Source organism: Convolutriloba macropyga, chromosome 6 (genome assembly GCF_964194025.1).
Source record: "Convolutriloba macropyga chromosome 6, txConMacr16.3, whole genome shotgun sequence".
NCBI classification, from domain to species: domain Eukaryota; kingdom Metazoa; phylum Xenacoelomorpha; order Acoela; family Convolutidae; genus Convolutriloba; species Convolutriloba macropyga.
In genome coordinates, this window is record NC_134473.1 from 10,813,698 (window position 1) to 10,828,096 (window position 14,399).

Consider the following 14,399-nt stretch of genomic DNA (forward strand, 5'->3'; position numbering starts at 1 on the left):
GAAAAAGTCGTTGCTGGCTGCCACCGTGAAGAGTATCTCAGAGCCTCATTTGTAGGTGAGAAAGGGAGAGGAAAACAACTGATGTCGTAGTATTTGGTGTGTATTATTGAGTTATAATCAAACTGTTTTGTTTCATTTTCGTATATATTAACTTTTTTGTGCGTGGTGTCTGGTAAATTAGATATATTAGGTGAAGCTGTAGGTGTAGAACTATAAGGTGATGATATGGGGCTATTATGCGTTTCTTGAGGGAATAATTTCCGTGTAGCTTGAAATTTACTAGTATTATCTGGTGGGGTAGAAAAATTTTCTTGCTGTGGGCTATTAGGGGAATACATATTTTGCAAAGGGTAGGGGGTTGAAATGCGTGGGGGTAGTAAATTAGAAGAGCTTGTGCCTTGAATGTGTGTAGTGTTATCTACTTGTGTTTGTAGCGATTCTAAGCCTGAATCTTTTGTCGGGGTAGTCTCAACGTTAAATGATGGCTGTAGTATAGTGCTAGGATTAACAGTATGTTGTGTTTCTACTAAGGGCCACTGCGAAATAACAATATGTTGTGCGCCTCTATGAGCAATAGATCTGGCTATATTATGCTTATTATAGTGAGTATAATAATCATCAGTGTCGTCTGGAACTACATAGTTCTCAACTAACTCTTGTATTTTCTCCGCTTTTGGGTAATAAGGTACTATATGATTTCTATGCACGGTTTTCTTCTCATTTGTTTTATCATGTTGTTTTTCATATGTAGTATTATTTAATATTCGTTGCAATGTGTAAGGGCCTGAGCGTAGCTCTTGTAGCTTTTTAGACTTTAGTAGTCCTTTAGAGTGATTTTCTAATCATACTTTTCTAACTTCAGGTATAGGCTTTCCGTGTTTTAATCTATTTCTATTCTTGTGTGCTTTATTCGTAGTTTGTCTACATTTAGTGTAGGTATTCGAATATATGGTTCTAAATATATTATCTCGCCTTTACATTTCGTTAGATAATCTGTTTTGTAATAATTTCTCTATCTTTTTGTTATTACAAGTTTCTTCAATATGCGAGTGTGGTGGTAGATTACTACAATACTCTGATGTGCATTTCTTTTAATTATCTCGTAGTAGTCCTAACTTTAGTGATAGGGGTATTTGGGGTTTTGTTCCAAATAGTATTTCATAAGGGGTATATCTTGTACTGTAGTTTACTGCAGTTTTGTGTGAAAATGCAAATTTACTAGTGTACTCGGACCAATTAGATCCACTTTGACTAATGAAATGTCTTAGATATCTAGTCAAATGTTTATTTTGTACTTCCACTTTGCCGTTATTCCACGGTGAAAATGCATTCGGGGGCATAGTGTTATTCCCATTTCGTTTGTATAGTGAATGAAATCATTACTAATAAATGCATTGCAGTTATCATGTAATATTTGTTGCGGTATACCAAATGTAGTTATAAATTTCTCTAGTTGATTTACTGTTTCGAGAGCTTCGGCATTCTTGCTAGGATATACTTGTATAAATCTAGAGAAAGCATCTACTATTACGATACAAAATCTATTTCCTTTACTAAGTGGTCGTAGTGGACCTTTATGATCAATATGAAGTGTGTGTAGGGGTATAGCCTCTAATTGTCCCCATGGTTCTAAGGGTGCTTCGTTCAAGTCTTTGCGTGCTGACTTATTAGTTTGGCAACTTAAGCAATCTAACATTAACATTTCAATCCATTTAAACATACCGGGCCAATAGAAATATCGTTTAACTCTATTGTAAGTTGTGCTTTCTACTCTGTGACCACTAAGTTCATGCGTATGTGCGACCTCGAATATTTTTAAAAATAATGAAATTGGTGCACATATCCTAACGTCAAAAGAGCCGTATTCACAAGATTCAGAATAACAGAGTAACTCATATTGACTCTCTAGAAACAACAAGTTGAAATTATTTCTATGAGTTTGTAATGCTTTAGATTGTTTAATTATGTAGTCCTTTTCTGGAGCTTTGCCTACTTTTAACCAATCTCTAACTTTATCTATCACGGAGTCGTTTACTTGCTCTTTAAGAATATTATCAGTGTCAAGATTAGCGTTTGTTGCAAAATCTTTGAATTTAGCTATTAAATCTAACGTATCTGTGCGGACATCCTTTTCTGAGATGTTTCGGAAAGCTTCTGGTTCGATAAGTTTCTTAAATTTTGTACGTCTAATATAATCGGTTTTAGCAGATTCTAACTGTTTAATAAGTTTTCAATATTACCTTCTACTAAGTCTAACCAATCACTTATTTCTTCACTTATTTCAGCTATTTGTTCTGTCTCGGAATAGTAGTGATTCTCAGATTCACTATTTAGTTCTGAAGTTAATTTCTTTATTTGATTTATTTGTGTGCCGTAGCGAAAACAATCAGAAAAACTGTGTCTAGCGTTACAATGCTCATCTATGTAGTCTGGTGCATCATATACACTAAAGTCACCATCATCGTTTATATTGATTTGTTTCTTTCTCTCGCCTTTGACTTGAGCAATAATTGGATAACAGTCGTTAGCTGTTGCGTCCTTATCGTCTTGATGCAACACAGAATAGTTAACTTCTTTTCCGTTAATATGAAATTTTATATCTTTAGGTATTAATTTGTGTTCTAGTTGATAAAGTTTAGCATCTGCTAAAGAAACGTTTCGGCTAAGAATGTCAGGGAACGCTAAGTTTTTGTCTTCAGTGTATATAATTTGCATGTTTTGGAACTTAGTTATTACAACTTGATACTTAAAGAAACGATGTGACATTTGTCCTCGTCAAGACCAAAGATGTAGAATTGGTCTGTGTTCACAATATAGATATATTGGAAATGGGGATCCAATAACGTAAAATTCATATGTTTGTAATGCAGATATTATTCCGCATAGTTCTCTATGTTGAGGGGACATCTTTTGTTCGGCTTTATCAAATACTCTCGAGTTTGCTGAAGTCATACGTTTTCTATCTGGGAAATCTTGTATAAGAACGCAACCTGTTCCTAAGTTAGATGAATCGGCATGTATATGAAAAGGATAGTCATAAGAAGAAATTGCGTTGGAAATGTCATGACACAACCTTTGTTTAAGACCCGTGAATATCTTTTCGTGTTCTGGTAACCACTTAAATAGTGTTGTACCCTTAGTTAAATCATATAGAGGTTTTGCATATATGTGAAAGTTCAAAATGTAGGTGATAGAAACCCACCATTCCTAAAACTCTTAAAGATTCTGTTTTCGATTCTGGCGTTTTCAGGTTTCTAATATCATCTATGCGCGAATCAATAGGGGATAGTCCGTCTTTAGATATAACATGTCCTAGAAATCTCTCTGTTTGTAAGAAAAACATTGTTTTATCAGGGGCTGCTTTAAGGTTTGCCTTTTGAAGCAAAGAGTGATACTCTTTTACTATTGTGAAAATTTATCGTTTTTCTTTAACTTGTAATAGAGTGTCGTCTATGTATGTTATGGCTTGTTTACGTTTTATAAGAGGTCCAAATGCACAACGCATTAGTTTGCTAAAGAAGTTGGGTAATGGCTTAAGGCCATGAAATCCTACTTGATAAGTGTACTGTCTGCCTCCTACAATAAAACTTGTAACCTTTTGTGTATCTTCGGTTAATGGTACTTGATTGTAAGCTGATGATAAATCACTACTTGTAAAGATAGTTCCAGTGATTCAACAACAAAGTCAGTTTTTGCAACATTAGTATGAGGCATAAAATATGTTCGTGGTGGAAATAAGGCTTGACTGGGGTGCTTTTGCTTGTGCAATTGTGTAGTTTTCTGTTGCAGAAAGAACGGTTGGGCTATGTTTAAAGCAGTCATTTTATATATTTAGGGATAATCTTTCTCATTGTTGAGTGAGCCGTAGCAAACTAGGTTTCTTTCAGTTTTTAATTCTACTGCGAGGATATCGAAGTTAAGTGCCTTTAGAAACAAATGACAAAAATCAATACCTATTATGTTCTGTCTCTGTTCTTTAGTAACGAATACTTTATGGGGGACTGTATATTTACCGTCGGTTTCAAAACTAGATTGGATGGTTGTGTAGCCAAGCATTCTGATTGAGGAACCAGTATATGTTTTTGAGTCACAATTTGTAGTTTGTAGATGCAAATTTTGTCCAAGGTTTACTAGAGCAAGGTATGTAGAATGATTGATGATAGTGCAAGTTGATCCTGAGTCAATCATAAATTCTACTTCTAAACCACTATTAGTTTTAATGTCTCCGGTGGCAAAGTGATATAAGTTGAAGTATATCCTTGACTTAGTACTACATTCTTTAGTAGCATTCGGAGACTTTAATAGTTTAAAGGAAAGAAGTCTGTTATAGCCTTTACGTAGTCATCGTCACCTTCAACCAAACTTATTTGATTGGGTTGTTGTTGAGTATTGTTAGGTTTTGACTGTCTGTGTTGTAGATTGTTATTTGTACTTGGTGTATAGAAGCTAGCACCTTGTTGTGGCTGTTGCTGTTGTTGTGGTGATGGTGATTGTTGTTCAAGATTTGGTTCATTTTTTCTATATGTGTTTTGCTGAGGGAGGGTTTGTTCGTATGGTTGAGTGAATCTATTGCCATAGCTGCTAAAAGATGTATTTTGTTGTTGATAGTTAGGCTTGTTGAACCTAGGATTATAGTTTGAGTAGCCACCTCTTGGTTGATAGCCTTCGTTTCTAGGACCATTGAATCTTGTATTGCCTCGGTTATTCTTTCTGTAATCATTATAGAATGTTATATTTTGCTTTCTTGGTTCAACTAGTTCTTTTCTCCGTTTATTAAAACTATCGTCTATCTGTTTATTTGTGCATCTAGAGATGGAATGACCATTACTTCTGCAATAATCACAGAATCTAGTAGTGTTAGGCCTGCCTTTTATGTTTGGGTCTAGAAGTATATATAGCATTTACGTCGTTGCTTTTGAAAAGACCGGTTAAATTATTAATTTTACTCTCTAGTGTTTTAAGTTTATCTAGTCCTGTAGCTCCATTAGGTTCGGTTGTTACAGAAAATGTCAAGTCCTTTACGACTAAGTGATCAACAAACTGTGTCCAAGTTATTGAGGGATTCTCAATAAGATTTTCGTAGGCTTTGCGTTTTAAGCCTTGTGGTCTTAGTCCTCTTAAAGCAAAATCTATGTATTTCTGACTTCGTTGTCTTTGTTGAACTTCTTTCTCCTTTCTTATATGGTCATCACCGTTAATGCTCGTTGGTATCTTTTCTGGCCAACCTTTATCAACTCCACTCTTTATTCTATGTAGATAGTTCTTTATTAATTCCTGTCTGAATGTGTTCTCAACCTCAAATCTAAATATAAATTGGTCTGTACCGCTGTAAATCTTTTTATAAGTTCATTTTTTAAAGTATTCCAATTTGTAGCATCTGTGACTTCACTTTCAAACCATTCTAGTGCTGTATCAGTTAAAAGTGAACCGAATAAGGATTGTTGCCTTTTATCATAGCTAGTTTGTGCAGCGGGTGCTGTAGGCCTAGTTCCTAGTGAAAAGAGTTTTTTGTTTTCTACAGAGTTCCAAAAAGAAGTGGCGTCCTGATTAGGATCATTACGTGAGAAAGATACAAGTGAAAGGTTTGGATGTGTTATAGGAGTTTCAGATTTGGGGGGGTAAAAGCAGGTGGAGGAGTACTGCCACCAGGACTGGTCATTGCTTAAAGGATTGAAGTTATTTAGTGAAAACTGTCTAGAACAGAAGATTAGTTTAAATCAAATTCAGTTGAAAATTTAAATGGGAAACCTCTTGAATATTTAAATTCAAGCTCCTTTTATACTTGCGGACACGTGGTTCTCTAGTATCCTATTAGATAGAGATAGCAGTGTCAACAGAGTTACCAAGGTTAAGTTCGTGTTCTCTATGTGGCGTGACAATATCACTTAATGGTTTTCTCAGTTTAAGTTAGTGATCTTAAAATAGTAGTTTATTTAAAACTACTTATTAATTTGTTCACACGTAAAAATGGACTTTGTCCAATTCCAGTTTGTGCTTCACGCACTCTAACGTAAATTCTCAAAATAGCACTAAGATTATCAAATAGTGTTACTGAGTGTAGCACACTTCAGTACAGCGCCCCGCATATGTATTGTGTGTGTAATGATATAGCGAATTTCTATGTAACAAAGAACGTGTCGCAGGGGGTGTAAACGTCATATGCCGAAGGGGGCCGAACAGATCCATTTATTGATTGAGACTATATCCTTTTTGATGTAAAACTTTGTAAACGATATCCAAAGCTCATATACTCTCATTTCTCATTTCCATCATTTATGGTGGAGTTGTCAGCATGGTCCAAATATAGTTGATAATTTTACTTTTCATTTGTAATTGTAAAATTTTATGTTGATTTGAATAGCCACAGAAACGAAGAATGAAAGATTTTGATTTTTTTGCTCAAAAGCAGCCTGATTTTTGGTCGAATCCTTGGACTTTCACGAGTAGCTATACCGTAACATTAAAATAATACCAAGAGTAATTGATTCTGATTTTTTTTTTGGTTTCTTTCGGTGAGACCATTTAGTTTCAAACCATTTAAACAAAAATTGTACCATTTTACTTTTTTGGCCATGTATTTTTAATGCGTCTCCTTCTTTGGTTCCAATTTTGAAGAGTTTGACTATTTCATCCAACGTTTCTATGAAAAAAATATCCCTAAACTTTTTGGCAAAAAAATTTTTTGGCATAAAGTAACTTATTGAGGGAAACTTATCTTTTCCGGCTGGGAAATTTTAAAATTTGTCTGCTTTTTGTCAATAAAACCGATTCGATTTGTTCGATTCGATTCGATTCGATTCGATTCGATTTTTAAAAGTTCTTCCATTTTTCCAAAGGTGTCATCTAAAAGGCTTCGATGAAAAGGCTTCTCCATCTAGAAGGCTTCTCCAAAAAAAACCATCACAAATCGATTAATCAAAATTTGTGAGCATAATTATGCATTCAAATGTAAATTTTTTGTTCAAAATGTTATCAAGACTTAGTAGTTCTGGCTAAATTTGCCTGAAATTGGGTTTTAAAACGCTGTTTTCATCATAACTTGTGTTTTTGCCGAAATGGTCAAGAAAAGTCCCAACATAAAAGAACCGTAAATAAACCTCTGATCAACACCGTAACCGACAAAAATTACCTATGATCAGACTTTCCGGCAACCCATAAGAAAGTGCGTTCTTTTTGCGACCAGAATCATCTCTGATCTACCAAAATAACCTTTGATTACACCTTGTTATCACCAAACTCTTTGTCTAATTTTCGAGCAGCTTACGCTCCCTCTGATCAGACCATCCTCCAGACCAAGCCCCTGATCAGAACGTTCTTTAGAGTACAAATTGCTTAAAAATTGTAGAAAATATACCATTTCAACAAAGAGTACTGAATTTTATTGTGAAAAAGATAATTGATCATTTTACTATTAGTTCAAAAATAATTCACAACATTATCACCAATGTTTGTTTCTAAATGCGTACATTCTTGTTTTTGAGTTCATAAGAACATTGGTACTGAAAGGATAGATCAAATGAAAATCGTCACTTATTATTCTGTGGTCAAGTTTCAATGCAACTTACGATAGACTATGTCCAGTCGTTTGTCTCTGATCAGACTTTTGTGCGACCATTATCACAGTTTCCCGAAATTTGTGATCAAACTATGTCCAGATATTGGTTTTGGTTTATGATTATTTTTTCGTGCGATCATTGACCAGAATTTAATGCAACCCTATGCTTTTCCAGACCATGTAATTTGGGTCACGCCATAAACCCACGTGTGCAACCCAAAAAGTCCGATCAGAGGTGACTGGGCTTCTTCATTCAAACAGGGTGTACTATGATGCTATAAATCCTTCTGTTATATTAACAACTAACCTTTACACCGTCAATAGCATTTTGTACATCCCGGTTGTCACTCAACATGCCAAAATCTACCAGAGGGTCAGTTTTTGGGTAGCTGTTCTGGAGAGTCACGGATCCTTTACTGAAACACTGGGTGTTGGAAACACCGCACAAGTATCCAGGATCTTCCGAATGGTCTTTTTGGAACATGTTTCCTCCAGGGAATGGTCCGAAGAGGGAATCCACAAACATGAAGTTGGCATTTGGTCGCATCAGCTGAATTACAAGAGCGGTTACGTAATCAAGGCGTTATAGGTAAAAGTTACGTGACTCTGGTTAATTCAGTGAGAAAATTTTGAATTAATTGAGAACCCCGCTGTGGTTCGAGGTGCAAGCCAGAACTCCGAAGTGACCATAAGAGTCATGTAGTTTGTTTGAACCATGCAATTGCAAGTATTTGAATGCCAGGTCTCTATGCTGCCAGACTCTAAAATACGAGATCTTCCTATATGAATTGCTAGATTTCAAACCGCTAAGTTCGTGTTTCACGCAAAGTTACGTGAATGTCACTTCAAAATATTGGTATACCTTGAGTTGCTGAGAGATTCTCGATTAATGCCAAGTTTTCCCATCTGATTGACGTAACCTAGTCTAGAAATAAACAAGGCGGCTCGGTAATGTGCGATCGCACATAAGGTTCCGACCCCGCTCATCCACAATTTTGGCATAAGTGTATCAAATGAGGAACAGATGGAAAAACGCAAAAAATTCAAGTAATTTTTTTTTAAAAAAAAACGTGGTTTATGAACGAAAAGATAGCCTCCAAAGCAAATAACTCAGTGGAGTAAAAAATGATGCATTAGATTGATGAGATATGCCGATTTTAAGAAAGCGAGCGAAGACGAACGGCAAAGTCAAACAACAACAACAAACATTAATTACATCAAAAAATTTATGTCCGTTTTAAAAAACAAAACTTAATAACAAATTCAAAATAGCGTCAGATAGAACCGAAAGTAAACAAAATAACTTGTAATTCACCAGAAAAAATGGTTATTCACCAGTTCATAATAAAGCTGGGTAACAATTAGACAAAAAAGAACAGAAACTTTAAAGATAGAAAATTCGCTGAATTTTTTTTAAAAAAACAATTAATTTCAAAGTAATGAAACCATTAGGAATCACCTAAAATATCCCATAGATTTACAATTACCAATGCTTCCATAGAAGGGAATTGAGAACTCTTGGTATTCAATTTTTTACGCAGTTACAAAAAGAACAACAAATAGACAACAAACTAAAAATCAATTAAAATTTTCCAGAAAATGCTTTGGAAGCCTTAAAGCCATACTTTGGCCCCAAAAATATGTTCGATTGCACCTTCGTCGAACACCAATAATGTATTATGCGGCCGCTCATTAATGAAAATAAGCAACAATTAGACAAAATAAAAAAATGCAAAATAATGTAATACTTGTCTTTTTTCGAAAAAAATTATTTCCAAAGACATAAAAGCCATTAATTACAAAATAAAAAATTTGAATAGGTTCTTCCATTCTTCCAAAGTAAGCCATTTCATAAGACAACGTCAAATATGAAAAAATCAAAAATTAATTTACTTTTTTTTGTGAAAAACCCGTGTCGAGGCCAATAAAGTCATAACGAATTCTTTAAAAACATTAGATTTTGTGACAACAATCCCTTTTGACACCTTCCCTTGGCACAAATAATGTCATTTTTAACCTTTAATTAACGAGACCAGGTAACAAACAGACAATAAAAGGAACAAAATTGCGAAGTTGAAATGTTTTTATTTTTCATTTTGGAAAACAATTGTTTTCAAAGTCATGAACGCCATTATCTATCTTCTAATATCAGATTATCGGCTCATCTACTTTTCCAGGAAAAGCCAATCAAACCGGGTCATTGCAAAGGAAATTAAATACGACTAAAAACACAAAGTAAAAACGACTGTTAAAGACAAAATTGAAAAATTCAATTAAATTCTTCGAGAAAGTACTGTCGAAGCGGTAAAGAACCACAATCTATATCTTTGAGGATTTAAATATTATCAATTGTGCGTTATTTTGAACGCGAAAAATGTGATAAATGAACGGACAATAACGTGATAATCTGACAAAACTAGAAAACATGAAAAATGGGCAAATACCTAAAAATTAAAAAAAGTTGTGAAATCTAGTAGTATCAGACACAGAACACCACAACTTCAGGCTTAAATCCGCAAAAAAAAATTGATTTCAGCAGAAAGAGGGAGCACTCTTTGATTGCTGACACTAAGCTACAAGTTGACCAAATTAAGAGAAAAATGGAGGCAAAGTTCAATAGGCCATCTTTTATTTAAAAATTAAATATTTTAAAGTCAAAACGACCGTAAGCTTTCAAGCAATGAACTAGATAAATTGATTTTGAGCTAATTAGGAAGCCAATAGGACCTATCACTAGTGAGATTTGATTTGAAATGTTCTGTTATTTAATTAATATGAAAAAGATCGAATTTTTTTTTATAAAAAACCGACTGACGACAATCCGAATTATTTTTGGATTGTAACGGTCCAATATTGGTACAGAACTAGTCCTGCTATTGCTTATTGTCCATTAGGAATATTTAATTTTTGGAAAGTCAATGATATAGATATTTTGTTAGTTAAAACATCAAAAATAAATGCTGCGTTTTTGATAATCAACGAATAAAGTTAGCAAAAAACGGCAAACTTTTATTTACAGAGCACTCTCAACGGAAGTTGAAGTGGAATTAGCCCCCTATTCAGTCTACAAAGATTGTGTTAGTGGTGTTTGGGTGTGCACTTCCTGCGAATTTAATCAGAGTGGACTAAAGAAACTTATTTTGTGCTGTTTTTGATTAAAAAGTCTGGATTTTGTGAATCATTTAGCCGGAATTTGTGACAAAAAAAATTCAATGAAAATAGCCGACAGTATATTTTGTCTCTAAACGTAAAATCAACAACATTTTCTGGAAAAGTTTTACTAAATTTTATCAAAATTGGCAAATTTTTAGTAAAAAATTCCGAAAAAAGGTGAATGAAAACAACCGAATTCACTCTATTTTCTCGAAAGTTTAAACCTCGATATCTCGCAAAAACGAAAATCAAAAAAGTCTTTTAAACTCCTTAATCTACACTGGACAAGTTTTCCAATGATACCAGTCTCAACTCTCTATGATGAATATATCGATCGGCCAAAATTTACTGAACAAAAAAAACCCATTTGAGTATATAGTTCCTCCCCCTTCAAGAGGGGTTGGAACAACAATTCCAAATTTAAAAATTGAGCTTTTTGCATATAGCAGTTGAAATCTGGCTTCCCGAAAATCGCACGGGCTTTTTAATATTATTGAGAGATAACTAAGTAAAACAAGGTAGGTGATGAAAAAATTCGCTGCTGCAGGTTTTGTAGTTTTTGGTGTCAAGACGAACAATATATCTATTTCCGAGGCCACGTGAAAACTAGAATTTTTGAGCAATTTTTGTTGAAGTTGTAATTGCTTCATGTTTTTTAACAATTCATATGCAAACGTCACAATAAAAATTATTTTTTCATTGTTACCCAATAAAACAGGATCCAAGTTGTAATAACAGGAAAAATTTTTCTTTAGCGAGCTCATCAAAGCTCATTTGTGGGCATGTGTTTCATCAAATTTAGTTCACAAAAATTGATTAATTTGATTGTTCTAAAAACGCAATCAAAAAGTAAATGAAGGACTTTATTTAGCTCTGGAAACAACAACAGCGGCTAAACTAAAGTAAAGAAGCTTTAAAATAATGTGTTCTGCTTTGCATTCAATTCAAGTTGTGATATTTTTTACAACAGATGTATGTATTTGAGCCACAAATGCGTGTTGATTCAGAGAGGTCGGATTCGAGGTGCGAATCCACTATATTCGGTGAAGTATACGATTACAAATCTCAATTCTAACAAGCAATAGTGTTACGAGTGTGACACTATTCTATTGGCGTGGAATTCTGTCTTGAATCCTTAGTGAACTATTCTTGTATCTAAACACAAGAGATTGTGAACAACTGAATCTCAGAAAAATTGTTAAGAGAATGAAAGTTAATTTAGGTAATAAAATGGGAGAGCGTGAACACAAATAAAAAACTTGACTTTGCAGTCGGAGGTAATGTTTTACCTAGATGAACACAAACATGAATAAACTTTAACTTAAATAACACAAGGACAACTGCAAATTTAGTACACTTTTCAAATTAGGGTACAACCGTACCACATATCCGTGGCTTTGACAAAATTTTAAACTGCATTTAATAAAATTTTAAAATATAAATAACATATGTACTGGTTAGTATAATTTTTACTTACAATGGCGACTAGAATTGCAACAAAAACAGGACAATTGGAATTGCAATGGCTTTCCATGACAAGTTAACAACAATGTAAAAAATTAACGTTTACAAACAAAATCGAACCAATGGCGTGAAATAAGAGGCAAATGTAGCACAAGTGTAACACCATTCAAATTAACAGAGAATTCTATTGAATGAACATGAAATACTTTCATTCACAACACAATTGTAACAATGAAAATGAATTCAACAAAAAATAAATTAAAGTTTAAAATTAAAGACGAGATTGAAAATCCAAATTGGGAAGTTTTGAAATTACCGATTATTGCTACAGAGCAAAAGAAAAGTTTTCAAAATTTTGTTTTCGTCTTCGAAAACGCTCATACTGACTTCACGTTCATAGTCAGCATAAACCTATTCTTCAGGAGTTGAAGTTGAGAAGACGAGTGTGCGAATATGAGGTTCTGGTGGGCTCACAATTGATAATTCGAAAGAAGTTTCGACTGCTGGTGGTTGTAAGGCCTCCTCTTGTATTACTGTTTTAAATACAGGGTTCTTAGGTCTTTGGCGTTTAGATGCTGGCATTGTCTCAGGATCACTAACAGAGCATACTGAGCTCTCAAATTCAGTAATTCCAAGTATTCCGGAGCTTTACGGTTCCTCTTTCCCTTTGAGGTCGTCGGACTTGCGATCGAAGAGGCTGCTGAAGAGGCTGCCATTGAAGATGCTGCTGATGTATTTGGTATAGACGACTTGCGTGAACGACTTGTTCCGGCTTGAGGTTTTTTCGGTTTTCGAGATGACTTGGCCTTTGAAATATTGCTGTTTGTTGAGGAAATTCCGGATGCACTATCATCTTGTCGGTGCCTTATTTTTATATCCCCTCTGTATTTTTTCTTAAGTTCCTTGGACTGTTGTGCAATATTTTCTTCAGTCGTCTTGTCATACGGAAGTGGGCGTCTTTGGGCGTATTGCCATAGTTCCGAGTTTCGCTCTGCCCGTGTTCCAAACTTTGCAATATCAATATTGCGCACCTTCACTTCTGGGACTGCTGGCCCTTTGATTGCTGTCGTTGTAGGGGATGCTCGTACGACTGTACTGCCGGGCGCTAAAGTCTCTAAAAGGCCTTGCAAATCTCGGTGCAATGGTTTGGAGACTTTTCTGGCCAATTTTAACTCTAGTGACCTTACCGTACGGGGTATGGGATTTGTCAATTTCGGGTGTAGGATAATGACTTATTTTTGGCCCCATTATAGCGTCTGCCCGCATCCACGCGTGCTTTGGACATTGCATCTTCGACTAGAATGCCGCTCCGTTTTCCCGTTACCTATCTGTTGTCATCAAGAGAGTCTTCCACTCGGACTGTGTCTACGTCTACATAGTGATTGAGAATTACTTCATATGAAAGATTGGGTGACTTTGGTATTGTACTTAAATTACTGAGTGGTATGTTTGTTTTTCTTCCAAAGTGTGCTTGCAAAGGTGTTACATTTGTAGTCTTTTGTTTGCATATACGTAATTGATACAATATTGACATTATTGATTCTTTAATTGTGAATTTGCTGTTTTTATTAGCTAATATCATGCAACTTAGTCGACCTTTAATTGTTTGTATCAAACGCTCTATTAATCCAATAGCCCTGTGATTTTTAGCTGTAGCGGTATTATTGTTAATATTATTTTTCTTACAAAAATTTTTAACTTTATATCCTGTTAAACAATGTGCTTAATCTAATCTAATATTTCGAGGAACTCCATGTGTTTGTATATATTTTTCAAGAATTTTGATTACATTGGGTCCGTTAGCTTTATCAAAAACTCTACTGTGTAATACTTAGAGAAACGGTCAATATATGCAAGGAAATGTAGATCTTGATCTTTTTCAATTGCAATTGGGCCGTCAAAGTCTAGCTGAATTTCGTCGATAGGTTCGGAACAATTTATCAAAGGTTGCCATTTCGACGCTGGAATGACTCGTTTAAGATTCTTACTAATCTGAGGGCATTGTTTGCATTGTGCGGCCCTTTTGAGAATTTCACTGTGCATATAGGGCCTGAATGGGTATTGCCAGGATAATCATACCCCAATTGCCTGGGTGTGAGACGCACTGATTCAAGAACCGTGTCTTGCATGGAGTTTGGTATGGCCACGCGTTCGTCCCAACAGACACTTCCCGAACAGGTCTGTCCAGATAGGTGTTGACCTTCCTACAGATAGGTGTTGACCTTCC

General features: G+C 34.9%; 1 protein-coding gene across 1 annotated transcript in view; it reads right to left on the reverse strand.

The window, feature by feature from the left end:
- Positions 1-14,399, reverse strand: part of LOC142340755 (choline dehydrogenase, mitochondrial-like) — a 55,197-nt gene that overhangs the window by 12,761 nt on the left and 28,037 nt on the right. The window contains exon 8 of the mRNA XM_075391459.1: positions 7,863-8,105. Within this exon, the coding sequence (XP_075247574.1) occupies positions 7,863-8,105 (243 nt within the window). The remainder of the gene's footprint in view (positions 1-7,862; positions 8,106-14,399) is intronic.